This window comes from Maniola hyperantus, chromosome 16, assembly GCF_902806685.2.
Source record: "Maniola hyperantus chromosome 16, iAphHyp1.2, whole genome shotgun sequence".
Classification (NCBI taxonomy): domain Eukaryota; kingdom Metazoa; phylum Arthropoda; class Insecta; order Lepidoptera; family Nymphalidae; genus Maniola; species Maniola hyperantus.
Window position 1 is genome coordinate 10399017 of NC_048551.1, and position 26752 is coordinate 10425768.

General features: G+C 36.5%; 4 protein-coding genes across 10 annotated transcripts in view; 2 read left to right on the plus strand and 2 right to left on the minus strand.

Annotated features, from left to right (window-relative positions):
* mlt (tubulin folding cofactor E like protein mlt) overlaps positions 1 to 9666 on the plus strand; it is a 53072-nt gene extending 43406 nt beyond the window's left edge. Inside the window, exons 6-8 of one of the 2 annotated variants that reach the window (XM_069503840.1) lie at positions 3030 to 3161; positions 7563 to 7662; positions 7965 to 9666. In XM_069503840.1, the coding sequence (XP_069359941.1) occupies positions 3030 to 3161; positions 7563 to 7662; positions 7965 to 8084 (352 nt within the window). In that variant the 3' untranslated portion in view covers positions 8085 to 9666. Of the gene's footprint in view, positions 1 to 3029; positions 3162 to 3918; positions 4022 to 4194; positions 6593 to 7562; positions 7663 to 7964 lie in introns of those variants that run through there. The other variant, XM_069503839.1, reaches the window with a different exon arrangement.
* On the minus strand, positions 9281 to 12714 carry Rev1 (Rev1 DNA directed polymerase). The gene has a single exon (XM_034976940.2). It carries the CDS (start codon positions 12527 to 12529, stop codon positions 9776 to 9778), a length of 2754 nt encoding a protein of 917 aa, XP_034832831.1. The 5' UTR covers positions 12530 to 12714; the 3' UTR covers positions 9281 to 9775.
* A 1243-nt stretch (positions 12715 to 13957) lies between these two features.
* On the plus strand, positions 13958 to 15793 carry LOC117989576 (uncharacterized). Its single transcript, XM_034976943.2, has one exon. It carries the CDS (start codon positions 14088 to 14090, stop codon positions 14628 to 14630), a length of 543 nt encoding a protein of 180 aa, XP_034832834.1. The 5' UTR covers positions 13958 to 14087; the 3' UTR covers positions 14631 to 15793.
* Positions 15385 to 26752, minus strand: part of XNP (ATRX chromatin remodeler XNP) — a 32527-nt gene continuing 21159 nt past the window's right edge. For 3 of the 6 annotated variants that reach the window (XM_069503823.1, XM_069503822.1, XM_034976938.2), the window contains 7 exons: positions 26427 to 26583; positions 25557 to 25693; positions 24733 to 24756; positions 22772 to 22856; positions 21866 to 21999; positions 20783 to 20982; positions 15385 to 19752 (listed from right to left, as the gene is read on the minus strand). In XM_069503823.1, coding sequence (XP_069359924.1) covers positions 20791 to 20982; positions 21866 to 21999; positions 22772 to 22856; positions 24733 to 24756; positions 25557 to 25693; positions 26427 to 26583 — 729 coding nt within the window. In that variant the 3' untranslated portion in view covers positions 15385 to 19752; positions 20783 to 20790. The remainder of the gene's footprint in view (positions 19753 to 20782; positions 20983 to 21865; positions 22000 to 22771; positions 22857 to 24732; positions 24757 to 25556; positions 25694 to 26426; positions 26584 to 26752) is intronic. The other 3 variants (XM_069503820.1, XM_069503821.1, XM_034976939.2) reach the window with 3 other exon arrangements.

Consider the following 26752-nt stretch of genomic DNA (forward strand, 5'->3'; position numbering starts at 1 on the left):
GTGGTTATCTATACTAATATTATAAAGAGGTAATGTCGTTAAGTTTGTATGTAGGGGGTAATCTCTGGAACTACTGAACCGATTTTGAAAATTCTTTCACCAATAGAAAGCTACATTATTCCTGAGTGACATAGGCTATATTATATACACGCGGGCGAAGCCGCGGTGATCAGCTAGTAACTTATAAGTTAAAGATTATTTGCGAGAGATTTCCACACATTGATAACATTCTAAGTCAAAGTCAAATCAAAGTCAAATGATTTATTCAAAATAGGTAATAAATTACTCTTATTGATTGTCTGGTATAGTGTTAGATTTGTAAGATAATATAGTGGTGATAATTATAACGCAAACTTAAAACTAAAGCTACGAGGGTTCCAAACGCGCCCAGGTCTGAGAAGAGCCCACAACAAACTCAGCCGGGTATTCTTTTTATTATCACCACTTTACAAATTTATTGAAACTTATTAGAACTATCACAAAGTCGTTAAGCAACTCATTCCCAAGCTTGCTTATCATTTAAATAATCCTTTACATTGTAATAGGATTTTTCAATTAGTTTACGTTTTATGAAAACTTTGAACTTGTTGAGAGACATCTCCAATATGTCTTCTGGAAGCTTATTATAGAAACGTATGGAATTACGAGCAAATGAATTGCTAACTTTACTGAGCCTAGAGGCGGGAATTACAAGTTTATTTTTATTTCTAGTATTTATATTATGACAGTCACTTTTTTTTTTAAATTTATTTATGTTTTTATGTACGTACAGTAAATTTTCAAAAATATATTGATTATGCACTGTCATAATTTTAACTTCCCTAAATTTAGTTCTCAGCGACTCTCGTGGCCCCATACTGTATATGGCTCGAACAGCCCTTTTCTGCAGCACAAAAATAGAATTAATATCAGCAGCATTACCCCATAATAATATACCATATGACATAATGCTGTGAAAGTAACTAAAATATACTAGTCTCGCAGTTTCTATGTCTGTCAACTGGCGAATCTTTTTTACCGCATATGCGGCAGAACTAAGTCTGTTCGATAAGTTATTTATATGAGAGCCCCATTGAAGTTTTGCATCTAACGTTATTCCAAGAAAAATAGCGGTATCCACTAAATCTAATTCCTCATTATTAAGTTGCACAGTGGTTTTCACCTGCTTAACATTTGGTAAAGTGAATTTAATACACTTTGTCTTTTTCCCGTTGAGAAGCAGGTTATTAGCTTCGAACCACTGTACTAACTTGGTGAGAGAATTGTTTACTTCATCAAAAGTTGTTAAGTATCGATTGATTTTAAATAAAAGTGATGTATCATCAGCAAACAAGACTATCCCGTAATTGTCCTTAGCGAGGTAAGGAAGGTCATTGATGTAAATAAGGAACAGAAAAGGTCCTAAGATGGAACCTTGTGGCACCCCCATTTTTACAACGGATCCGGGAGATCGCTTTCCATTCACGTCTACCCTTTGTATTCTATCATTTAGGTAAGAACTCATCAATTCCAATGCTGCACCCCTAATTCCATAATGGTGCAATTTCGCGACCAATGTTTCATGATCAACGCAGTCGAAAGCCTTGGATAAATCACATAAAACGCCAAGCGCATCACGTGATTCCTCCCAGGCTTCAAATATATTTAGTATTAACTCAACACCAGCATCGGTTGTTGAGCGACCCCGTGTAAAACCAAACTGTTTGGTGTGAAATAAATCATTAATGTTGAAAAAATTAAGCAGTTGAGTTAAAATTATTTTTTCAAAGATTTTACTAAAAGTGGGTAGTACAGATATCGGTCTGAAGTTAGTGGGGTCACTAGTACTACCTGATTTAAATAATGGAATTATTTTACTATGTTTCATTAAGTCTGGAAACTCACCACAGTCAACACAATTATTGAATATTAATGCTAACTCGGGTGCAACAATATCAATTAATGATTTCACAACGTTAACGGAAATGCCCCACAGATCATTTGTTTTCTTATTATTAATTAATTTAAAAGCTTTGATAACGTCAGAGCAACTAACGTGACTGAATTCAAACATTTTATTACATTCAGGCACGTTATCCTCCAATAGTGAGAGAGCGGCGGCTGCTGAAGAGTTCAATGATTTTGTAGTAGAAACAGGAATATCTGTAAAGAAGGTCTCGAAAACGGTTGCAACCTCGGGGTCTGACGTAATCAACTTGTCATGATATTTTAGTTCAAAATTACAAGTTTTATGTGTCACTCTTCCTGTTTCTTCGTTAACTATTTTCCAGGTAGTTTTTACTACATTGGAGCTGTTTTTAATTTTTGCCTGGATATATTTTGACTTGGCTGCAATGCAATCTCTCTTAAACTTTTTGGAAAACAGTTGAACGTACTGCTTGAATTCGTCACCAGTATCATATTGTCGCTCCGCATACAATTCATATAGTTTTTGTCTACTTTTATGTAGTTCTACTGTTGCCCATTCACTAAAAACTTTTGCATCAGTAGTCAAGACCGATTTACTGGTGAATATTGAGTTAAATATAGTATTGAATATATTAAAAAATGTATTATACATTTCATCAGGACTAAACCCATTTATATATCACTTGTTACCAATGCTAATCAAAAAATGAGCTCTATGTAGGAAAGCCACTGAAAAATCGATAGGCGGTTCACCGTAAGCACATGAGTAGATTGTGCCGTAGGTAGGTAGGTACGTCTTAAAAACTACGCTCATTATTAATTACAGCCTGGTTAGTTCTTAGCTCAAGCCTGCCTCATTATCATCATCATCTTCATCAACCCATCGCCGACTCACAACTGAGCTAGGGTCTCCTCTCAGAATGAAAAGGATTTGGCCATAGTGTACCACGTTGACCAAGTACGGATTAGCAGACTTCACTTTTTTGAAATAGATAGGTACAGATATTTTTTCCGTTCCAACTTTCCCTGTACATATAGGTTCCATTTCCTATTTTACCTAATTCTATATGTTACCACGAAGGATTCGCTAATTAATAAGCCTGTATTTTTCATTATTCTAGGTACTGGGAGCTAGTAAGCGTTCATGGCAAGCTCGACCCTCTAGTGTCGATTGACCTAAGACCAGAAAAGCGAGTACAGATCACCTTCACATGTGGAGATACCAGCGAAGTCAGAACCGTCGATGTCTACAGGTACATTTTTCACAATACATTCCCTATTTTGACATAAAGACTTTTACAAGTTACGCCGATGTACTTGCGTAGTAATCTTATTTTTGAATGACGTGCAAATGTCTCAACACGTGCATCCGCTATTGGTATAGGCTACGCACCATGTTTTGTACGCGCGAATTAGAAGCAGATAGCACCAGTCTCTGTTGTTCTAGTGTTTAAAATCTTTACGTCGATCAATAAGGGATGATTTGTGCCAATACGTGGTGGGCACGAACGAGGCGCGGACTCAAACCATCACGAACATTTTATATGCGTTTACACCGTGCCGTGTCCGTGCCCGCCAGGTTTTGGCATAAATCATCCCTAAGGTCTCTATACTTTATTGGTGTACATTCGGTTAGGATGCGCTTTTCTGCCCAAATGAATTTTGCTGATGCGACTCATAAGTGGTACACCTAGTGCACAAGTGAATTCTTCTTTAGGCGCGTTGGGCGATTTTGAAATGGGTAAAACCGTCAAGGTTGCTTCACCAATATGTTAGTTAATAGTGCTCACTGCTCGGAGTGCCAATAGATGTTAAAACTAAACTAACGGTAATGGTTTAAGTTACAAGTTCTGAAATTTTAATTTTGATCGGTAGGTACTACAATAATATAATTAATTTGAAAATAAAAAACTGCTCTTCTTTCATAGTTTTAGTTTTTCACTTTTTACTTCTGTTGGTAGTTCCCTCTGCTCTGACTGCCAATTTTTTTGTTGATTGTTGTTGTTACAGGACCGTCTCCGATCTGAAATCGCGGCTGGAGCGACTGGCGGGATTCCCCGCTTCTAAAATGCGTTTGTTCTACGTTGATCAGGCACTTCGAGACGCGCCACAGGTATTCTCAGTAATTTTTATCCTAACCTAAATCCTACTTGATTAGTTTTCAACAAAAATTGGGCATATTTTTCAAATGTGCTCAAAAATTCAAATTTTTATGCTGAAATGTGGTCGAGTCGTTTGTTTGCATTGCATTTTAATAGGGGTTAAATCCTAATATTATGCTTTCAGGGTCCAGAGGAAATGAGATTCCCCACGAAACAGCTGTACTCGTACAACATCCGGTCTGGAGACGAAATCATCATAGAGTCAAAACTTAAGCACTCTATCTCCGCTAACTCGGGCGCATGAAAATATATCTTGAAAGTTTTTATCAACTACCGTCATTTACAGAATTGAAAATGAAAGTTTGAATTTCAAAATAAAGATATTAAAAAAAAGTAGATAATAAGCCACAAAGCAAAATAAGAAGAAGTAGAAAGTAGATAATTACTGTCCTTAATTCAAAGATAACTTTTTGATCAATGAAATACCAATTTAGCATGATAAACATTTTGTGCCAATAAAATAATTATTGAATGCATTTTTATTTGCAATTATATCAAAACACTCTAGTACCTACCTAGTATTTACAGAATAACAAGTAGGTACATAGTTTAGAACATTTAGGTATTTTATTAAAATACCACAATGCAACCAGATTCGGTATTTATAAAAAATATGAGACATTTGTTAGATATTTTTAACTTGTGAAAATCTTAACAAAAACCTAAAATCAATGCAAATATTTAGAATGCGGACAACTAGTTTTTGGTGGTAGTAGAATGACGGTAGTTCACTGGTCATATTAGCAATTGCAGGTTTTTATCTGTATGTATTAATTAACGTTATGGAAAATATTGTTTAATGCGTTGAGAAAGGGCTCGCCATATTTGCTTTATGTGTCAACTGTACTTTTTTTTTGCTTTTTTTTCTTCATTGTATTTTTAATTTTATAAACGTGTATTATCTTTTGGCACTTGAATGACATTGACAGGGGGGCGCTGTTAGCGAACAAAGGCTTAGACTATTCAAACAAGAACAAAAGGGACACTTGAGGGCAACGTTAGTTCCGATTTTGCGCCAACAGAGCCTTGTTGCACGCACTGTACCTACTTTTGATATGACAGTTGACACATAGAGCAAATAGGGCAAGTCCTTTCTCAAAATTTACGCACTCTAGGTACCTACCTATATTGTATTGATCTTTATTGTCGTAATATTACGATTATTACTTTTATTTCAAGGGAGTGTTTAAGTTTTAGATCCCTCCACTGTGTTTATAACGAAGTAAATGAATGATCGTCACAAAACATTAGTTTTAAGTTATGAATATATTCTAGGCTGAAAGCTTTTTATGAGTATTGCTGCACATTTTTTCAGTGCAATTAAGAAAAATCACCATATCAATATTTTTTTTAAATGTAAGCATCTGTGATAGTACATTTTAGATAAACGAATGACTAATAAAGCCGAGATTGGATAATAAACAGTAAAGGGTGTATGTGATTATTTTCATGTATTGATTGTACTAACACTTTTATAAGTTACGCCGATGTATCTGCGCCGAAATCTTATTTTTCACTCGTCCATTCGCTATTGGTTGTTACCTACGCGCCATGCTTTGTATAATATATATATTATATATATTATACGCGCGAATTATGAGCGAGATGTCAGGAGTCTGTTGTTTTTGTGATTAAAATCGTCAAGCATTTGAATTCATTACATTCGGTTTTAGCTCAGACTAAGAATCAAGGAGACTTGGCATCAAAATAATATCTTGTTAGAGCAAGCTAGGTGTATAGAAAAGCTCTGAAGAGTGAGAAAGACAAAAACACATATTTTTTTCCGTGTCATAGTTTAGCTTTTTTTTGTTCCTCTGTGTCCTTTTGTGACTATCACTAATTTTTTTAGAATATTACGAGTTTTTATTTAGTTTTCTGTTTTGAATTTAGCATTGAAGGTGTGTAGAAGCCATTTATGGTGCATTGCTGTGTGATCAGCTGTAAAAGTTGTAGCAAACGCAAATTATGAAACCTTTCATACGTAAGTATAATTTCTTTTGTTGTTTTGTCCCTTTCCGGTATACGCGTCTGACAAGTCTCCTTCAGTTAGGTTGCGCTTTTTTGCGCAAACGAATTTTGCCGATGCGACTTATAAAAGTGACAAAGTACCTACCTACCTACTGTATTTTACTATGAAAATGTCATTGTCCACTAAATATGTTTTAATCATGCCTATTATTAACAAATCTAAAAGTGATACGTCTAACTGCCATTTTGCAAAATTTTGTAATAATATAACTAAAATTAAGGAATTCACAAGTAATTGTGTGGAAAAGTGAATGTACTTATTTTATAGAGGGGCACGGTTTCTTTATTTTTAAATTTATTAATTATTATTATTTATTTAGGTACCTACTGTTAAAAAGATGTTCTACTTCTCTGCCAAAAACAAAATGCAGTAGTTTAGATGACAGTCACAGGCAACGTGTACTGAAAAATGACGAAACATAATACTTAATTAATAATTTGTCTTTATCTTGATAGAAGGAAAATGAAATAAATGCCTACTTACATGAATTGGATCCCTTTTTTTCTTTTCCTGCCCTCTGCTACTACTACTAATAATATAATACTAGATGATGCCCAAGACTTCGTCCGCGTGGATTAAGTTTTTAAAAGTCCCGTGGGAATTCCCACGGATTGCTTTACCGGGATAAAAAGTAGCCTGTGTTGATTTCCGGGACGCAATCTACCTTTATACCTCATTTTCATATTCGGTTAATGGATGGGCCTTCAAGAATCTCGTGGGAACTCTTTGATTTTTCTAGATAAAAAGTAGCTTCCCCGGGATGTAATCTAACTCTGTACCTTTCAACAAAATCGATTAAACTATTGGCCTGTGAAAAGCTAGCAGACAGACAGACACACTTTCGCATTTATAATATTAAGTATGGATTATTAAAACATTAAATTTTTATAAAGACTTATTTGGGCAATATTAATGACTAATATCTTAGTCTTCGTTTCGTTAGTTCTGGGTTCAGATTCTGGGATTATGTTTGTCTACACGTAAAGCTCTGAGAGAGATTTATGTTACACATAAATTCATAAATTAGGTCAGATCTTAAAAAGAATTGGCCATCTGGTTTAGCTTGTTTTGTTACTATTCTTGCTTGCAAACGATTACCACCAAACCCAGTTGAGCACGGGCATCCAGTTTTAAGCAAACATTTAATATTTTCAACAGTTTAGTGCAATTGACATACATCTTATCACACCAAACAGCATGTATGTCTGAATGAACTCCAAATTATAGTACCTACCTACACGACAAGCCGAGATGGCAATCGAGGAGGGAACGCCCCGCACTAACATGCATGCGAGCGCGGGTGTGCAGGGCGTCTCCCCGCCTCATACCCCAATTTTATTGCCATCTCAACCTGTCGCGGACTATACATTGAGATAGGTATAGTATTGTATAATATGCATGTATTTTATTTTATTTATTGAGTTCGACCCTAAGTCTTCAATTCTTTTTTGTTTTTGTTACAGGACCGTCTCCGATCTGAAATCGCGGCTGGAGCGACTGGCGGGATTCCCCGCTTCTAAAATGCGTTTGTTTTACGTCGATCAAGATCTCCGAGACTCACAGGTATTCTAAAGATTGTTTATCCTAACCTGAATAAATCTTACTAGATTATTTTATATCTATCCCAGTCATTAGTTTTCAGCAAAAATAAGGCATTATTTTTTCAATAAAGTACTGAAAAATTCAATTTCAAATTTTTATGCTGAAATGTGCTTGTGTCGTTTATAGTCCACGACAGGTCGTGATGGCAATCGGGGTATGAGGCGGGGGACTCCCTCCCCGCTTGCCATCTCGACCTGTCGCGTACAATAGGTACCTACATTACATTTTTATAGTGGACTAAATCCTAATAAGTATGCTTTCAGGGTCCAGAGGAAATGAAATTCCCCACGAAACAGCTGTACTCGTACAACATCCGGTCTGGAGATGAAATCATCATAGAGTCAAAACTTAAGCACTCTATCTCCGCTAACTCGGGCGCATGAAAATATATCTTGAAAGTTTTTACCAACTACCGTCATTTACCGAATTAAAAGTGAAAGTTTGAACTTTGAATAAAGTAGATTGTGGACCTATTGTTAAATCAACGATATTAGATAACTTTTTGATCAATGCAATAGCAATTTAGTTTGATATTAATTTTGTGCCAATGAAATAATTGAATTTTCTGTACTTAAATATCAAAACACATTTTAGTAGGTTTCTATCTAGTATTTACTTACAGTATATCAAGTATCTACCTACTTAGAACATTTATTTTACTAAGATACCACAAAGGTAACCAGATTGGATATTTATGAAAATGAGACCCTATTATGTACATATTACATATTATGTAGTATATTGTCTAGCTTTTTGTTAGCATATTTTTAACTTGTGCAAATCTAAACCAAAAACCTAAAATCAATGCAAATGTTTAGAATGCGGCCAACTAGTTTTTAGTGGTAAGAGAATGACGGTAGGTAGTTCACTGGTCATAAAGATTAACAAGTGTAGATTTTTATCTATATGATATGTATTAACGTTATAGAAAGTATTGTACCTACTAACTTTATTTTCGTAATCTTACGATTATTTTTATATCACGGGAGTGTTTAAGTTTTAGATCCAATGATTAGATATAATGGATTGTAATGAAGTAAACAAAAGGTCGTCACAATTTCACAAAACATTTAGTTTTAAGTTACGAATATATTCTAAGCTGAAAGCTTTTTATGATTATTGCTGCACATTTTTGCCGTGCAATTTTAAAAATTTCTCTACCTTTTTTATTTTATGCAATAAGCATCTGTGATAGTACATTTTAGATAAACGAATTACTAAGAAAGCCGAGATTGAATTCACAGTAATAGTGTAATATGTGATTATTTTCATGTTTTTAAATGTATTGAGTGTTATACCACGGTTATAAGTTACGCCGATGTACGTGTGCAGAAATCTTATTTTTGAATGGCGTGAAATATCTCACCCAATCATAGCGCGCGTCCATCAGCTATTGGTTGTTGCCTACGCGCCGTTTTGTATGCGCGGATTACGAGCGAGACAGCACGAGTCTCTGTTGTTCATGCCTTTAAAATCTTAACTTCTCAAGCAATAAGGTCTGTATTTCATTGGCGTACACATTCGGTTTTAGTTGGCGTTAGGTTTCTGCTCAAACAAATTTTACCGATGCGATTTATTAAAGTGGTACAATTTACTATGAAAAGTCATTAACTACAAAATGTAATCATGCTTATTATTATTAACAAACATAAAAGTGATACTAACTGCCATTTTGCAAAATTTTGTAATATCTAATTAATAACTAGAATTAAGAAATTCACAAGTAATTATTGTGCAGGGAAAACTGAATTTATTTTTACTGAGGGACACAGTTTCTTTATTTTTGTATGTCTTAAAGGTACTGTTAAAAAGTTGTTCTACAAGTCCCTGCCAAAAACAAAATGTTTTATACTGTTTAGATGACAGATGCAGGCAGCATATAATGACTAATAATTACGAAACATAATAATTAATAATTTGTCTTTATCTTGATAGAAGGAAAATAAAATAAATACATGAAATGAATACCTCTTTGTTTTCTTTTCTTTCCCTTTCCTTTTATTAAAACAATAGTATTTTACTTGGGAATTTTAGATCAATATTAGTAATTATTACTTATCAATAATTAATATTTTTAATCATTTATGTACAACTTTTTCCCATAAACAGTCAACATAGCATTTTGTACTTCTTCAATGACACAATTTTCAACCTCGATCCAATTAATATTTTTCATTTCTCTAATTCTTCGTTTTATAAAATTAATCAAAATATATACTTTATCAATATTCTTGCTAGTGACCATTCCTTTTAGATATGCTACAATTAGATCAACATCACAAGGTTTAGGTGTCTGGCCACTGTCGAACCATGCCCTCAGCAGTTCCCTTACTTTTTCCCATGGCAGACTCAATAGACCTTGGGGTTTTTCTTCTACATTTTTAGGAGTACCTTTTGGCAAATGCTCATTAGCAGGCTCTTTTTTAACACAAACTTCGTTTGAGGTACTTTCACCTTGAAGAAACTTGCTCATTAGATTTCGAGTTGTGAATATTTGAAGCTTCACAGACTTACTTGGTCTACCCCTTCTCTTCCCTGCTATAGGTTTTATAGCTCCTAAAATAGGAGATTTCTTCTCAGGTGAAATGACTTTGTGTTTCTTTGGTGTTATTGGATTTTTCACATTTATTTTTTCATCTTTTCCTAGAATATTTTGATCACGATTTTTAATCAATTCAGTGTTGCTTTGTTGTTTTTCAGATTTAATAAAATTTTTGCTTTTGAAGAATTTACTAATGGGCCCCCGTGTGACTTGTTTACTGTTTATGGATTCCAATTTTGTTATTTGAATTCCAATACCCCTCATTTCCTTTGGGTCTATATTTTGTTTCTTGCAGATAGAAATTACTTCGTTGGTTATTATTTTCACATCGTCAGTTGCATTCTGCAGTGTTGTGGATTTGTTAATGGTATCACAAAAGCCATGGCCCATAAATTTGGCAGTTTCTACAGGGGCATCTTTAGCTCTCACCATAAGTTTCAGGGTTATACACTTTCCTATTACTTTAAATTGCTGCATCCTAGAATGTACCTCTGCTGAAAGTTGTCTTAAAAATTCTTCACATTGCTCATTATTCTCAAAGCGGATTCCATAATTGACTTCAGCTGACACTGATTTCCTAACTGTATAGAATGTTAGGGGGTGCGCATCACGCCCACGACACTGGTCGTATAATTGCTCTCCAATTTTGACGCCTAAATGATTTTGAAGAGAAGCCAGTGATAGACTCTGAAGTGATCCACACGTCACATGACCAAGAGTTTCCAGTTTCTGGGATATCTGCCTGCCTACTCCAGGTAAATCTCTCAGATTTATGCTAAACATAAATTCATCAACTAGGTCAGATGTTAGAAAGAATTGGCCATCTGGTTTAGCTTGTTTTGTTGCCAATCTTGCTTGCAAACGATTACCGCCAAACCCAGTTGAGCAAGGACATCCAGTTTTACCCTTAATTTCTTCCCTTAAGGCTAAAGCCAAATCATGAACACTAACATTTAATGTTTTCAACAGTTCAGTGCAATCAACATACATTTCATCACACGAAACAGCCTCTATGTCCAAAGTGTATTGAGATATAGTATTGTAAAATGTGTATGCCACTTCCTTGTAGCCTTCAAAGTCATATGGAATTATTTGCAAGTTTGGACAAAGCTTTAAAGCTGCCCCCATGAACATCCCATTTTTAACTCCTCTTGCTCTGGCCTCATATGAGCATGAAGCTATTTCACTCATAGATCCAAATATATCATCCTCATTGGTGATATTGTCTATCCTTGTCTCGATTTCAATATCTTCAGCTATTCCTGTAGTTTTACATAGTTTTTTGACCCGTTTCTGTTTATATAAATTAAATTCGGTTGCTCTATCTACACCTGGTCTTTTTGGCCGAGGGTGTCCGCCCTTAGAATGTGTAACAGCAATAGGCTTCCCTCTAAGTTCAGGTCTGTTACGTAACCCCACAGATACAAAGAAACAATCCATATCAATATGCATAATTGTTTTAGATTGCTGAAATACAAATGCAATATTGTCAGTGCTGTTCAATGAAATTATTCTTGATTTCAAATCATTGCGGGCAGGAAATTCAAAATTACTGTTTTCTCTAAGATCATTAATATACTGTTTGAAAGTAGCACCAAGTTGAGAAAGATGATGCAATCTTGAGTTATTGTAAAATTCTGATATAAAATTAGGATCAGCTGCTGTTTTAGTAACAGAGTCGCTTTTCTTGAAATCTCTCACACTAAGCGTACTTGATGGAACTTGTTGTGCAATTATTAAACTCTTATGAAATACTTCAGGACTGCTGTCCTTTATCTTAATATCTTGCTTTCTTTCATAGTCTTTGCTGGAATCTGCTATATTATCTTTTTCATTTATTTTTTCTAAAACTGAATCTTTCCTTTTCTTCTGGTTAAAAATCAGCCTTGGTTGTGTTTTAGAGTTCCTATAAAGTAAGTAGTCCTTAAATTCCAACAAACAGTTGGCTGATATGCTGTCTGTTATCCATTCTGGTTTAACTACTCTAGACAGAGACATGTTTTTAACTTTTGTGTCAGGTAAGTTAGAAGCTATAACAAAGTCGTCACTCCTTTGGTATGTATGATAAATACCACCATGCTTTGCCATTAACTCTTTTAATTCGTCCGCTGGTGGTACGGTGAAGCCATTAACGAAAATACTTACTCCATTAAAAATATTTGTTAGCTTTTCGGCATTTCCAATCCCAGAAGAGAACTGTTCTTCCAGTTTAGCAATTTTAGCCTGCATGTATCCACCCCAGGCCTCAAAGCCATTGTCGGGAAATTTTTCATCTCTATTAGGCATTATTACAACTTAGGTAGGAACTTATTGTCGGTTTTACTTAAAATCCGCATAAATCAATATTAATGCACAACAAAACTCCCTAATACTTTTATACAAAATTATTTTAAATAAAACAAAAGTTAGGTCTATACACATACACCCAAAACAATATAAAACAAACACCATTTTTTATCTTTTGCCGCTAAAATTAGAACGTACAGACTACAGGTACAGTGCAACAAGGCTCTATTGGCACTTGAATGACATTGACAGGGGGATGCTATTGGAGAACCATCGACACAGGAGGTAATAATCCTTATCACTACCAAGTAGTAGGTAGGTAGTACATAAAAATTATTTGTGGAGAACAAAGCCTTTAAGCATTAAATACCTACTCAGGAACTAAGGCATATTCATGTAATACACCGACCTTATATTCTACAGGGTGATTGTCTAAAACCTGCATCAATCATTATTACAATCTCAATTGTTCTGTTTGGCTGAATTTGTGCGATTCTTATTGCAACAATGCATTGTGGCCAATAGTGAGCGAGCATTAACCAAAAGAACAAAGGGGACACTTGACGGCAATGTTAGTTCTGATTTTCGCCACGCGCCAATAGCCTTGTCTATTCCTGTCTCAGATTAAGAATCAAGGTAGATTTGGCATTAAAATAATAATATCTTGTTTGAGCAAGCTAGGTGTATAGAAAAGCTCTGAAGAGTGTTAGCGACATAAACACAGGTTTTGTCTTTGTCATAGTTTAGCTTTTTTTGTTGGGCACGTTGTAGTTTGTGCCCAACAAACCTCTGTGATAGTAATTTATTGCGAATATTACGAGTTTTTATTTAGTTTTCTGTTTTAAATTTAGTATTGAAGGTGTGTAGAAGCCATTTATGTTGCATTGCTGTGTAAAAGTGGTAGGTAGCGAACGCAAATTATGAAGCATAACCTTTCATACGTAAGTACCTATTCTTTCTCTTGTTATTTTATCCCTTTCGGGTATACCTACGCGTCTGACTAGTCTCCTTATTCTTAGTCTGAGGCCTCTACCTACTTCCTGTTGCGAAGACGGAGTAAAAATCTAGACACAGGAACGTTTGCTTTCTCATTCACACTAAAAAGAGAGCACAGATAAAGTTACTAATGTGATAAACAGAGATGCAACTAACCTATTTTTTGTCCCTTATCGTGTAACCGATTTTTACTTGTTTTCACATAAAAAACGTTTAATACAAATGTTGCTACTACAAAACTGTCGGTTACTACAAATATTGACTACTAAACAATGGTAAGTGTCGTGTTATTCATCGTTACGTCGGGCTATCGTTGTCTCAGTCGCGGTTACACAGTACTTTAGTCTAGCTTTTTTATTCAGTCTACGTTCTGTTGGCTGTCAAGTGTCAGTGTCAACTGTCACTGATCGCCGTCAAAATGTGTTCAAGAGTCAAGCCTTCGCAGTGCTTCGCATTGTTCGCAAATTAAGATTTGAATTTTAACGGACGTAAAAGTTAAAAAAGAATCTGGAACTTGTTACTTTATGTAAATGAATAAAAACTGTTTATTATTTGTGTCAGGATGTCTACAATCGAAGAAAGTGTTATAATAGCACCATGGGTTGGCCCTACTTGCTGCAAAAAGAGTCTATCAGTTGTTGTGCTTTCTTCGAACACTGTTGTTATTCAAAATATTTCTGAAGCCCTTTTGGATGTTCACGCAATGGGTGACTTTAGGTGGAAACTAGTTGTCTTACGTTCATTATCCTTGGAAGATGTTGTAAAACAGTCCGACTTAACAGGTAAACTTTCTATAGATTTCGTTATAATCGCAGTGGATACAAGTAGAATGTTTTGCATTGATTGGGCGAGTAGGATGCTAGAGCAAGTCCACCCTGACCTGAGGATACGACGTGTGGTGCTCGTGAATGCAACTAATTCTCCAGTACATGCAATGACAGTGAATTCAAGTGAAGTAATGACATTTTGTTCCGAGAACAGACTTGAGATGTTGACCGCAGATGTCTCTAAGCAGGAGGATGCCAATTTTCTGGCACAAAGATTGCTCAAATATATTGAAGTATCAGTTGGTATGAATACTGGAATACCCAATATAAATATTTGATTTGTTGAAGAATGTTTGGTAAATAACTACCTACTGAATGTGCATGGATCAATATGGCCATAATTCTGTAACCTACTGTTCCTACTACTTTACTATAATGTGGTTAACTTATAGAGAGGTAGAGGGCATATGAACTAAAAAAGTATGTTCTATGCCTTTTTCTATAGGTACCTTTAGTGTATCACCATTCATCATCATTATCAACCAATATTTGTCCACTGCTGGACATGCATCTCTTTTAGGGACTTCCACACGCCAGTCTTGAGTCACCTGAATCAAATGGCTCTCTGCGACAGGAATTCTGAACAAGCAAACATCACTAAGCTTCCCGAATACTGCTCAGCCAAGTTGGATTTGGCAGCTAACTTTTACCAAAATTGGGTCTAACTAGCTGGATTATTCAATAACAATTTAACAACTTCCTTGGGGGGTTTTGTCAATGTATGTATGACCAACTATAGTATGTGACAGGTTGAGATGGCAATAGGGGTATGAGGCAGGGGGACATCGCACACACCTGCACATCACCAGTGCTCGCCTGCACTGGGTTAGCACAGGAGCTGTACGGGTGTGTGGGGTAGGCGTGCAGGTTGAGATCATCTCTACCCTTTGCAAACTATAACAGCTTTGCTCGGGTAATATTTCAGAGCAAAAGCAAACAAACAAATCTTTCCTCTTTATAATATTGGCAAAGACAATTTTTGTTATGTATGTTAGTCATAAGATGCATTGCTTGATAAAAAACTAAACTGTGGACATTTCCAAATCATTTATTATACTCAATTGTACTACAAAATAATAGGAAGTTTTCTACAGTTACAATAATTATATTATATTACATAAATAATAAAACTGTTACAACAGTCCTAGCACAGATGTTCAATCCTTACATTAAATCACCCACAAAAAGCAACATTTGCCATATTTATAAGGTAAACAAAAAAATTGTCAAGTTATATTTTAGATATAAAATTACCTTATTTTCTAAATGAAATACTGTTCATTCATTATAATTTGTGTAACCGTATCATAAGCATAAATCTAAGAAATATGTAATAATGATCAACATTTTAAATGTCTCGCATAAAAAAATCTAACAGTATTTAAATGAAAAAAAAAAACTACACATACATTAAGTTTTAACTGATACACTGGTATATTTATTCACCTAAATATTATTAAAAATAACTACTTAATTATAATATTTGCTGATTTTAATATTAAAGTCACAGAAGTGACTCGTAAAAATAAACGTATACAAAATTTAAGATTAAACTGCATGCTAGAATTGAAGGGAAATTGACCTGTAGCATAGTCCACGACATGTTGAGATGGCAAGTGGGGTATGAGGAGGGGGGACGCCCCGTACACCCGCAAGTCACCCGCGCTCGCTCGCACCGAGTTAGCGCGGGTGCGGGTGTGCGGGGTGTTACCACCCCGATTGCCATCACGACCTGTCGCGCACTATAGGTAGGTAGTGAATGGGAGTTGAATCTTTTTGGCTTTGGTCTGTTACATACATACAACTTACAAACGCCGCGTCCGGCGTCTAACAGACCAGCCTAAGATTTTATCCTGCCCCATAACTACTGAAAGTAAACAAAAATATTTTTAATTAATTTATACTTCTTAATGACCAATTTCCATTCTATTCTCTACAGAAATAATATAGACAATATCACAACTTAAACACCTTTCGCTCAGGCTAATAAATAAAGTACTCATTGGTTGGATGTTTTTAAGACTAGTGACATGTCATTAAAGTTCTGTATTCTCCACCAAATTCTAGTCGAATGACACTAAATTATGCTCTTGTCAATGTCATACACAGTACATAACTTACTATGTTGTTGAGTACATATTTCTAGCAGAGTTCTCCAGTGTCTCTGAACATTCTAAAGCTGAACTGAGTAGTTTTTATCACTAATCTTAAAAATCAACAAAAAAGTAAAAAAGATTGCAATAATGTAAATAAACAACAATCATGAAAAAATTCCACTACAATATTATTTACTCAAATTATATTATAAAAAAATAATGTTCATGTATATAATAATTTTGGAATGACCCTATACTATTACAATTTTTGACACAAGAATTTACCATTACGATTTTTAATAAATGATTAAACTTATTTCAAACTATGGGATATAAATTATATTATTATAGTCCAGTCAATATTGGCATTCCCAACATTCGTACCAATTTTTTGAGTAAAAATATAAAATAAGCTTAAGATTAATTATCAAGAGAAAGTTATAATCCATCTTTTGAACACAAGTTTGTTATTTTTATTGTTTTAGTAGAAAAAAATATCTGACATTCCACTAATAACGTAAGCTGGGCACTTTAGCTATAAATTGATATTTGTTATAAAATTGTTTCTATATCGAGTAATTCTTGATAGGCCTGAGAATTATTTTAGTGAAGTGTCAGGTATTTCAAATAAATCAATAAATTAATAATTATTATAAATATTCCAATCCAATATACAATCATCATTTAATCGAGTAATTCTTGATAGGCCTGAGAATTATTTTAGTGAAGTGTCAGGTATTTCATATAAATCAAAAATCAATAAATTAATAATTGTAAATATTCCAATCCAATATACAATCATCATTTAAAGTAAGGAATGATTAATATAAAACAAAAAGAGAGCAAATAAAAGTAAGTGTTTGCCACTCAATATTTTAAATATAATTGGCAATTTCTAAGTACTCAAAAAAATTATCATGTGATTCACTGTAATATTGTATTTGTGTTCGTATATGTTTTTTATATATAAAATAAATTATGTAATACAATGTACAAGCTAAATAGATACCACTTACAGATTGCTTACTGAATCCTTAGATCGAAGACCTGAAAGAGACCTTTAAACTGAATTATTACATACATAAGTATATTTCTAGTGCCTCAAAAGATAGAAAGTATTTCAGGAATTCCAAAATTAATTTGTAAATGCAATTAAAGGTATAATGTTCATATTCTGTATTTTTTCTACAACGTTAAGGCCCTGTTTCACTAAGCCCTAATAATTTTTTCACTAAAGATTATCAAAAAATTCATATTATTTTATACTTATGACATGATGTTTGAAGTTAGTTAAATGACTTGTATGTATCCTGATATTTTAATGAAATATAATATTATGGTAGGTATCTAATGGTTTTGTTTGGTTGGTTGACTTTAATTAGGACTATGTGATAGAGGTTATGCGGTCAACACAGGTTATATAGCTACTGACATACAATATAGCTTACATTAATTTCCTGTACTGAGAGATATATTTAAAATCGTCAAGCTGACTTTTTAAAGCCTCCCATAGACATATTACAATTATTAAAGTTTTTTAGTTTGATGAATAATGTCAATGAGGTGCTTTAAACATTAGTTTTATGCAAATAACACAAACTCAAAATTTAAAAATACAGCTTTACATACAGTAATTTTGAATGAACAAAACATGTCTTTTATACAATACATAATAATATTTACATCAACTATTTGTATCTGATTTTTTTTACTGCGGGAACCTAGAATGTTATCCACATAAAACTGCCTAATATTCATCTAAATTACTAGGTATGTATTTATTCCCACTAAATATAGTTCTGAAGTAGTGCTAGATATTGTGCACAATTTCCGATTTATGTAATTAAAACTCCAGTTTCCTAGGATAGTGTTAGGTAGTTTTTGATACCGCTAGGCTAACGTAGCCTATCTGATAACTAAAGCAAAGCGGAGCAGAGACCAAAGCAGCGGGTTATGATAGATGATAGATGTAATAATTTTTTTATGTCATCTCTAAAGGTTGATTCCGAACCACGCTGGCGCTGCACGCAGCAGCGATGCGTAGCTTGGAATGTAATGTCATATAAGCTTATAGAGTTTGTATGGGGACCTGTAGTGCCGCGACAGGGCTGTGACAGCTGGTGACAGCACTGTTGCGGCAGCGCTGCTGCGTGCAGCGTAGTTCGGAATCATACCTTGACTCACCATATCCTCGCTCCTCTAAGTTCTAATGGACAGGCATTCTTAACAGTGACAAAAACGCTGTCTATGAAACCACGCGATTTTGTTTAAACAGTAATAGACGTTTAAGTGACGTCGTTCAATGCTGTAGCAGCCACTATCTTAGAAGACTAGAGTGTTAAGCTAGAGAGGAAACACACAGGACCTATCCTGCAACGTGACGCGTATTGAGTCAAATCAAATAGTATATTCCATGAGCAGAACAAAACCTACTTGGTCACGTCAGATGTTTGCTGGATCCCATATTTGTAGTTTGTATGTTTCCACCCTTAATCTTTGAGCACATTTAAATTACTCAAGAAATATTAAAATTTGAAGCTTGTGCCAGTAAAGTTGAGTTGTACCTCAGGCCGCATGTATGGAAAGAGATTCTATGATATGTGACTGCAACCACCATTCTTTTTTTTTTAACTGACTACCAGAATCAAGAGTTGAAGAAGCAGTGATATAAATGTTACAGTAGTTGTCATACTAACAACATGTTCCATCTAACATCGGTGCCGCAATGCTGTCTATTGTAATCTGCTTTAGACGCAGTCCGTTTGTAAAATACCGGCCAAGTGCGAGTCAGACTCGCGCACCGTGAGTTCCGTACTACAGAAGAAGTAAAATGGTAAGAATCACTTTTGTTAACCAACTGCAAAACTAACTTTGTTTGTAGAGCTTTATTCCATAAACGTCTACAAACAAAGTAAAAAATATACCATCAGCTCGAAACTTCAGTCTAGTGCTGATGTCACTATTATGGCGGCCACGCGCATTAGCAATTTACGGGACTTATAACTATGAATCTATCTATCGCTGAACATTTATATCGCTGTGAAGAAAAAAAATGAAAATGAGATTCGTGATATGTGGTGGTGATGCAAGCCTGTTGGCAACAATTAAATATCAATGCGACATTTAAAATCGTTCTTAAATCGATTAATAAATATATCCTAGAGTTGTAGAGTAGACCAGTCCCGCCGACTCGACTTCCACTGCCACTCCAGTGTCCGAGTGTCCAAGCCTACCTCGCTCGAAACGTAGCACCGTATAACTTTCACTGTACACATTTGTTTATCAATAATCTTACACTCGGAATCTGTAAGAGAATTTTATTACTATGTTACAAAGTAATTTGATAAATGAAAATAAAAATGTAACGACGATTAAATATAAAATTACTAGCTGATGTCCGCGTGGATTTACATTTTTCAAAATCCCGCGGGAACTCTTGCATTTTCCGGGATTAAAAGTGGCCTATGTGTTAATCCAGGATGTAATCTATCTCCATTCCAAATTTCATCCAAATCCGTTCAGCCGTTTTTGCGTGATTGAGTAACAAACATCCACACTTTCACATTTATAATATTACATACTAGCTTATGCTCGCGACTTCGTCCGCGTAGACTACACAAATTTCAAACCACTATTTCACCCCCTTAGGGGTTGAATTTTCAAAAGTCCTTTCTTAGCGGATGCCTACGTCATAATAGCTATCTGCTTGCCAAATTTCAGCCCGATCCGTCCAGTGGTTTGAGTTGTGCGTTGATAGATCAGTCAGTCAGTCAGTCAGTCAGTCACCTTTTCCTTTTATATATTTAAGATATTAGGATTTGGTAATGAGAAAATTTTAGGCCATTATATACCTTGCTGGTCAAAGATTGACAGAATTCACACGCTTTTGAGAACAATCTGGAATCCCAGTCATACAGGTGTCCTCACGATGTTTCCCCTGCACCGTTGAAGCAAGCGATATTCTAGGCTATCTTATCAACCCATCGCCGGCTCACTACAGAGCACGGGTCTCCTCTCAGAATGAGAAGGGTTTTGGCCATAGTCTACCACGCTGGCCATGTGCGGATTGGTAGACTTCACACACCTTTGAGAACATTATGGAGAACTCAGGCATGCAGGTTTCCTCACGATGTTTTCCTTCACCGTTAAAGCAAGTGATATTAATTTACTTAAAACGCACACAACTCTGAAAAGTTAGAGGTGCGTGCCCGGGATCGAACCCCCGACCTCCGATTAGAAGGCGGACGTCCTAACCGCTTGGCTATGACAGCTAAAAATAGCGAGGAAATTCATTTCGGCGTAGAGTAGTACACATCACTCACACCAGTACTCACCGCGGCTCCTAGTCCGAGTCGAGGTCGACGACGTCCCCGGAGTGCTGGGGCGCGCGGGGTCGCGGCGCGGTGGTCCCCGGGGGCCGGCCGCGGGGTCTGCCGCGCTCGCCGAGCATCATCTCGCGCGCGCGCTGCTGCTGCAACGCCATCGCCACGGGGTCTCGGCTGCCCAGCCCGCCTGCGTAGTACTTGGCACCCATCTTTGGTTATAAATATGTTAGTTTGCGATCCTACGCGAGTACGGCTAAGCGAGGGGAGGGCTTAGTTTAAACGTTATATACTAGATTTTTCGATTATTTTAGCGTTTAAACTACCGTGAGTGATTTCCATTATAAATACTATCTGTCCCGGCTTACTCACGTGTGTAGTCGACGTTAGCCCGACTAGTTTCGAACCCATCCGGGGTCCTTTTTCAAGGGAGTCCGTCCGCGCACCGTCAAAACCGCGTCGCGTGCGCGGACGGACTCCCTTGAAAAAGGACCCCGGATGGGTTCGAAACTAGTCGGGCTAACGTCGACTACACACGTGAGTAAGCCGGGACAGATAGTATTTATAATAGATTTTTCGATTTCAATGATCAACACATCGGCATGCTAACGTTTAAAAAGTTAATTACGAGCAAGGGATTCAAGAGACTGATAAGCTATAGCAGAATAGTTGAATACAAACATTGACGTAAAATAAAACATTTTGATTTTGGGAATGTTTAGGCAGTACAAGCCGGATTATTTATTTTACGTCAACGATTATAAAGATGAAGACTAGTGAAAGTTTAAAATCCCCATGCGACCGTGAAGACGGTAGCTTGCTTGTAGGCAAGTTCATAAGGTTTCTTGCCTTCAAGACGAGCTGAAAGTGTGGTCGCAAGCTACCAAATTGGATATTTCCAAGATGACAGCTTGCGCTTGGGCCATTGTGATGGCCACTGAATCGGAACGGAGGTGTGTTCAGCATCTGATTGGTCGGCTACACATCTCTGTTCGCTCTACCAGTTGACAGACACCCTTATAGAAATCTCACAACCCGATCTTCCCCGGGAGAGTGTGTTCAGGGGGGAGGGTGAGAGTATGGAGGTGCGCTCACGTTCTGCTGCTGCTGGTGCTGCATGAGGCGCTGCAGGTTCATCTGGTGCTGCTGCTGCTGCTGGCGCTGCCACGGCGGCTCGTACTGCAGCCCGCTGCTGCCGCCCAGCGCCATGTTGCCGCCCGCGCCGCCCGCTGCACAACAATCATCATATTAAGGACACTCATACCTTCATACAAAAGGAATAATGTGACGCCAAATCGCCCAATTGCGGTGCGGTATTAAATTTTAATAAAAAGTAGACGCCATTTTAAAATAGTTTGCTATTTGAACCGAATTCTTTCAAAATCAATATCTGGGGTCCTTGTGACCATTAAAAAGGAAATGTTAACATTTTTGCAAGTAAAAATTATTTGCTACTTTGTTTATAATAATAATTCATTAATTTAATCAGGCAACAATTATTATAGATCCTGACAAATGACAATAAATCCATACTAATATTATAAATGCGAAAGTGAGTCTGTCTGTCTGTCTGCTAGCCTTTCACGGCCCATCCGTTCAACCGATTTTGACGAAATTTGGTACAGATATAGCTTGCATCCTGGGGAAGGACAGGAAAATCAAAAAGTTCCCACGGGATTTTAAAAAATCTAAATCCACGCGGACGAAGTCGCGGGCATCATCTAGTACTTAATAACTGTGTTAGTACGTAATCACTAAAAGGGAATATGTTCTCTGCATGAGTTTCCCCATCAGAGTACCATCCATCTTATCATATGTTCAGATTAAAGCGTTGCTTATTATTTAGATTTTTTGCGTTAATATTATATATTTTCGCTATTTTCGCAGTATTTTAAGCGTTGTTGTTTTAAGTGCTGTTTGAGCACTACGTACGAATAATACGCACGGCCGACGTACTAGACCTATATCAGCGTAAGCGGAATGTCAAAGTGTAAAACATACCAGGATTTAAGACTGGGTTGACCATTCCAGGATTCATCATGGGCGCCTGAGCGTACTTGTAGATTTCACTCATCTTCTGCATCAACTGTACAAAGAACGAAAACAGCAATTATTATCCATTATAAATCAAACTGGTGTATTAATACTAAAGTACAATAAGGCATCAATCCCTCTTCCGAGACTTGAGCCGAGATCTATATAGCGTACTTTGACTTTGACTTAAGTTTCAATTAAAACGAGACAGGTTTATGACAGTGATATATCGCTGTCTCGTTTTAACAGTGTCTGGCTGCTGTATCTGGCGGCCACAGGATTTGATAAGGAAGTGTGAAGTGGAGGCAAACACAATAGATCGGAGACGGTCGCAGTGATTCAGGGATAGCAAGGACCTGTATAGCCCCAAAGAAGAAAGAAGAAGAAGAACTTTCATGTTGCTTTGAATTAAGACACTGGTCTTAATTCAAAGCAACATGAAAGTTCGCTCTAAAGATCTCAGCCTTAGTGACTCCAGTGTAAGATTACCAGATTTAAGGCAATGCATATTATATCATGTTGAAAAATTTGACTATTAGAGTAAGCCCGCACTGCGAAATTACATCGCGCGATTTTTTCCGCAGAGCTCTGTGATATGGAAATTGTATGAATCCCTTCACTAATATACAATTTTCATTTATGTCACAGAATTTTGCAGAAAAATCACGCGGTGAAAATTTGCAGTGTGGGCTTGCCCTGGCTTACGTTCTACTGTCGAAACTGACAAATACTTTATTTAGTTGCTTGTTTGAACGTCGCGATCAACTACTTTTGGGTGCAGATATCTAAGTATCATAGCCAACTAGCGTGGCATGTTGCATTCGTGTTTTACAGGGCGCGATTGGACGCGGCAAAACAAAAGCACTTTTAAAAAGTTTACATGAATAAAAAAAAACATTCTATTCTATTCTAAAACAGTTTCAAAATGGAGGTCGAGGAGATCGCAGCGTCATTGTTTTATTACGACCTAGCGCTCGACTGGCCGCTCAAGTGGGTTTAATTCCATTAAAAACCATGCAAAATGCTTCGGAAAGACGCGCGGTTATTCATTCAAAGACAAGGCGCGCGCGGTAATGGGGGTTGCGCCAAGAGTTTACATAGAAAATAAAAACCGGCCACGTGCGAATCAGACTCGCGCACTGAGAGTTCCGTACTACAATCGTATTTTATCAACATTTTGCACGATAAATCAAAAACTACTTACTAGATTTCGTTCAAACCAATTATCGGTGGAAGTTTGCATGGTAATGTACATCATTTTTTTTTTGTTTTATCCATTATATTATTTTAGAAGTTACGGGGGGGGGGGGGGGGCACACATTTTACCACTTTGGAAGTGTCTAGAAAAAAATTATATTAGAAACCTCAATATCATTTTTGAAGACCTATCCATACCATATAAATTTTGAGTGTATATATTTCTCAAAAAAAAATTTGAGTTTCAGTTCTAAGTATCCCCAAAATTAATTGCTTTTTTTCTATTTTTGTGTGAAAATCTTAATTAATGCGATTCACAGAATACATCTACTTACCAAGTTTCAACAGTATAGTTCTTAAAGTTTCGGAAAAAAGTGGCTGTGACATACGGACGGACAGACAGACATGACGAATCTATAAGGGTTCCGTTTTTTGCCATTTGGCTACGGAACCCTAAAAACGCACGCGACGACCCGTGGCAGGTTACGAGCGACGTGCCGCGCTAGTGGGTTATGGGACTTAACCATCGCATAAATTACAGCGATTACGCACAGAACTCGTTGTTCGTGGGATAGAAGAGGCCTTATAACACTAATTCGTAAGATAATATTATATTATATAGAATACACATGCTATAATAGAAGGAGTAAACATAAAACGGACATGGCGTAAACAATAATAAATTATACAAACAAAAAGGAATCTAATCAAATAACTTCGTTAAAACTTACGCCATAGTCATATCCACCGAACATCTGAACAAATAAATTTCATAATTTTAATAACTGTATAAAGAATATTTGAGTTGTTTGTTAGACCGTGGGGGACACTGTTCATTTTATGTATTTTCGCTTGTATTGATTTTTTTGACTGAAACACTTCTTTAAATTTTAAGAACACCTCATTTAACTGGCGTAATGAACACAATGTTACTGATTCTGATGGCAATTAAATTTTAGAGTATTCGCTCTTTTTCTTACCAATTTAATAGGAAAAGGACAGACAAACTTATTTAACTTATTATAACTCAAATGTCAGACTTCATGGCTTTGGGTACCAGTCTTGAGCATTAGTGTTAAAAAACACTAATGTCCGTTCATCGTAACTTAACGCGTGACCAATATGTTGGCACCATTGCTTTGTTTCTTTATTCCTTAGAACTTGGGGTTTATTATTGTTTGATTTGCAATGGTGCCAACATATTACTGACGCGTCAAGTTACGATGAACGGACAACAGTACTGATTCTGAGCACAACTAAATTTCAGAGTATTCGCATCCTGTTCTTGCTAATGTAATATGAAAAGAACAGATACAGTTTGACGGTTTTAAATTTAATTTAGAGCTGTCCAACCTCGTGACTTTAGCTGCCAGTCGCGAGCCTATTGATTAAATTTGTAGCGTGCACTAAAATTTAGTCTTTAAATGTAAAATTCATGTTCCCTACTTTTTTAGCAATATTAAAAAGAAAAAATGCAGATACTCTAAATTTAGTTTAGAGAAAGACAACAGAATCGGCGCCAATGTGTGTGTTCACCTCAAGCGTGGATACTCACAGCTGGATTCGAGTTGTATATGAGAGGTAGCATATTTCGGATCTGATCGTCGTTGATGTTGGGCATGTCTTTACGCAGCATGGCCGCCAGTGCTGCATACGCCAATTGCTGTTGCTGTTGCGCGAGAAGACCAGGAACTGGAAAAACAGGAATTGTTTAGTTTGACGTCAGGAAATCACAAAAATCGATGAAAAAAATTTGAGCATATCTATACTAATATTATAAAGAGGTAATGTCGTTAAGTTTGTTTGTAGGGGGTAATCTCTGGAACTAGTGAACCGATTTTAAAAATTCTTTCACCATTAGAAAGCTACATTATTCCTGAGTGACATATGCTATATTATACACACGCGGGCGAAGCCGCGGGGATCAGCTAGTACACTATATAAAGTACTAGCTGCAAATACCACGAGAAACGAGGTCCAAATGACAAGGTGTTGGTTACACAAAAATTAAAAAGTAAAAGTTGTGCAAAGCTTAAAAGAGTGGCTGTCGACGCGAGATCGTAGACTGGGGAAAACATTATTTTAAAAATTCCAATTTCGCAAGTTGAAAACGCTTCTACTTCATTTGTGTATCATATGGTTACTTTTTTTTTTAAACTACATAATATGTGATCAATGATCATACAAATTCTCGTTCTGTCCTCCCAGGCAGCCTAGCACTCCTCCACCTTGTTCTGGAGGAGGGATCGTGTACATATATATGACATAACCATTCCGTTCTGCAATTTGTAGGCGTTGAAGGGCACGGGCGGAGGCCGCGTCTTCTCGTTCTCGAAGTCCTCCCAGGCGGCCTTGCGCTCTTCCTCCGTCAGAGTTTCCTCCTCCTTGTTCTCGAGGAGGGATCGTGCAGCTATATATGACATACCCATTCCGTTGTGCATGTTGTAGGCGTTGAAGGGCACGGGCGGAGGCCGCGTCTTCTCGTTCTCGAAGTCCTCCCAAGCAGCCTTGCGCTCCTCCTCCGTCAGTGTTTCCTCCTCCTTGTTCTCGAGGAGGGAATCGTGCTCGTGGTATTTGTAGATCTAATAAATATAAGGAAACACATCAGTTATAACCTCGTATTTTTACTTTTAAAAAAGAGGTTATTTGGGTTTCTTTGGTTGGTTTGCTACTATTCTTAAGACTGCAAGTATGTTACGGGTCACAGCTGGAATCAGCGTCCTGCATTTTATGCGTATTAACGCATATGAT

Excerpts from the sequence above, each read along its gene's own strand:
- Rev1 (XM_034976940.2), bottom strand. The coding sequence starts at position 12,529 with ATGCCTAATAGAGATGAAAAATTTCCCGACAATGGCTTTGAGGCCTGG.
- LOC117989576 (XM_034976943.2), top strand. The coding sequence starts at position 14,088 with ATGTCTACAATCGAAGAAAGTGTTATAATAGCACCATGGGTTGGCCCT.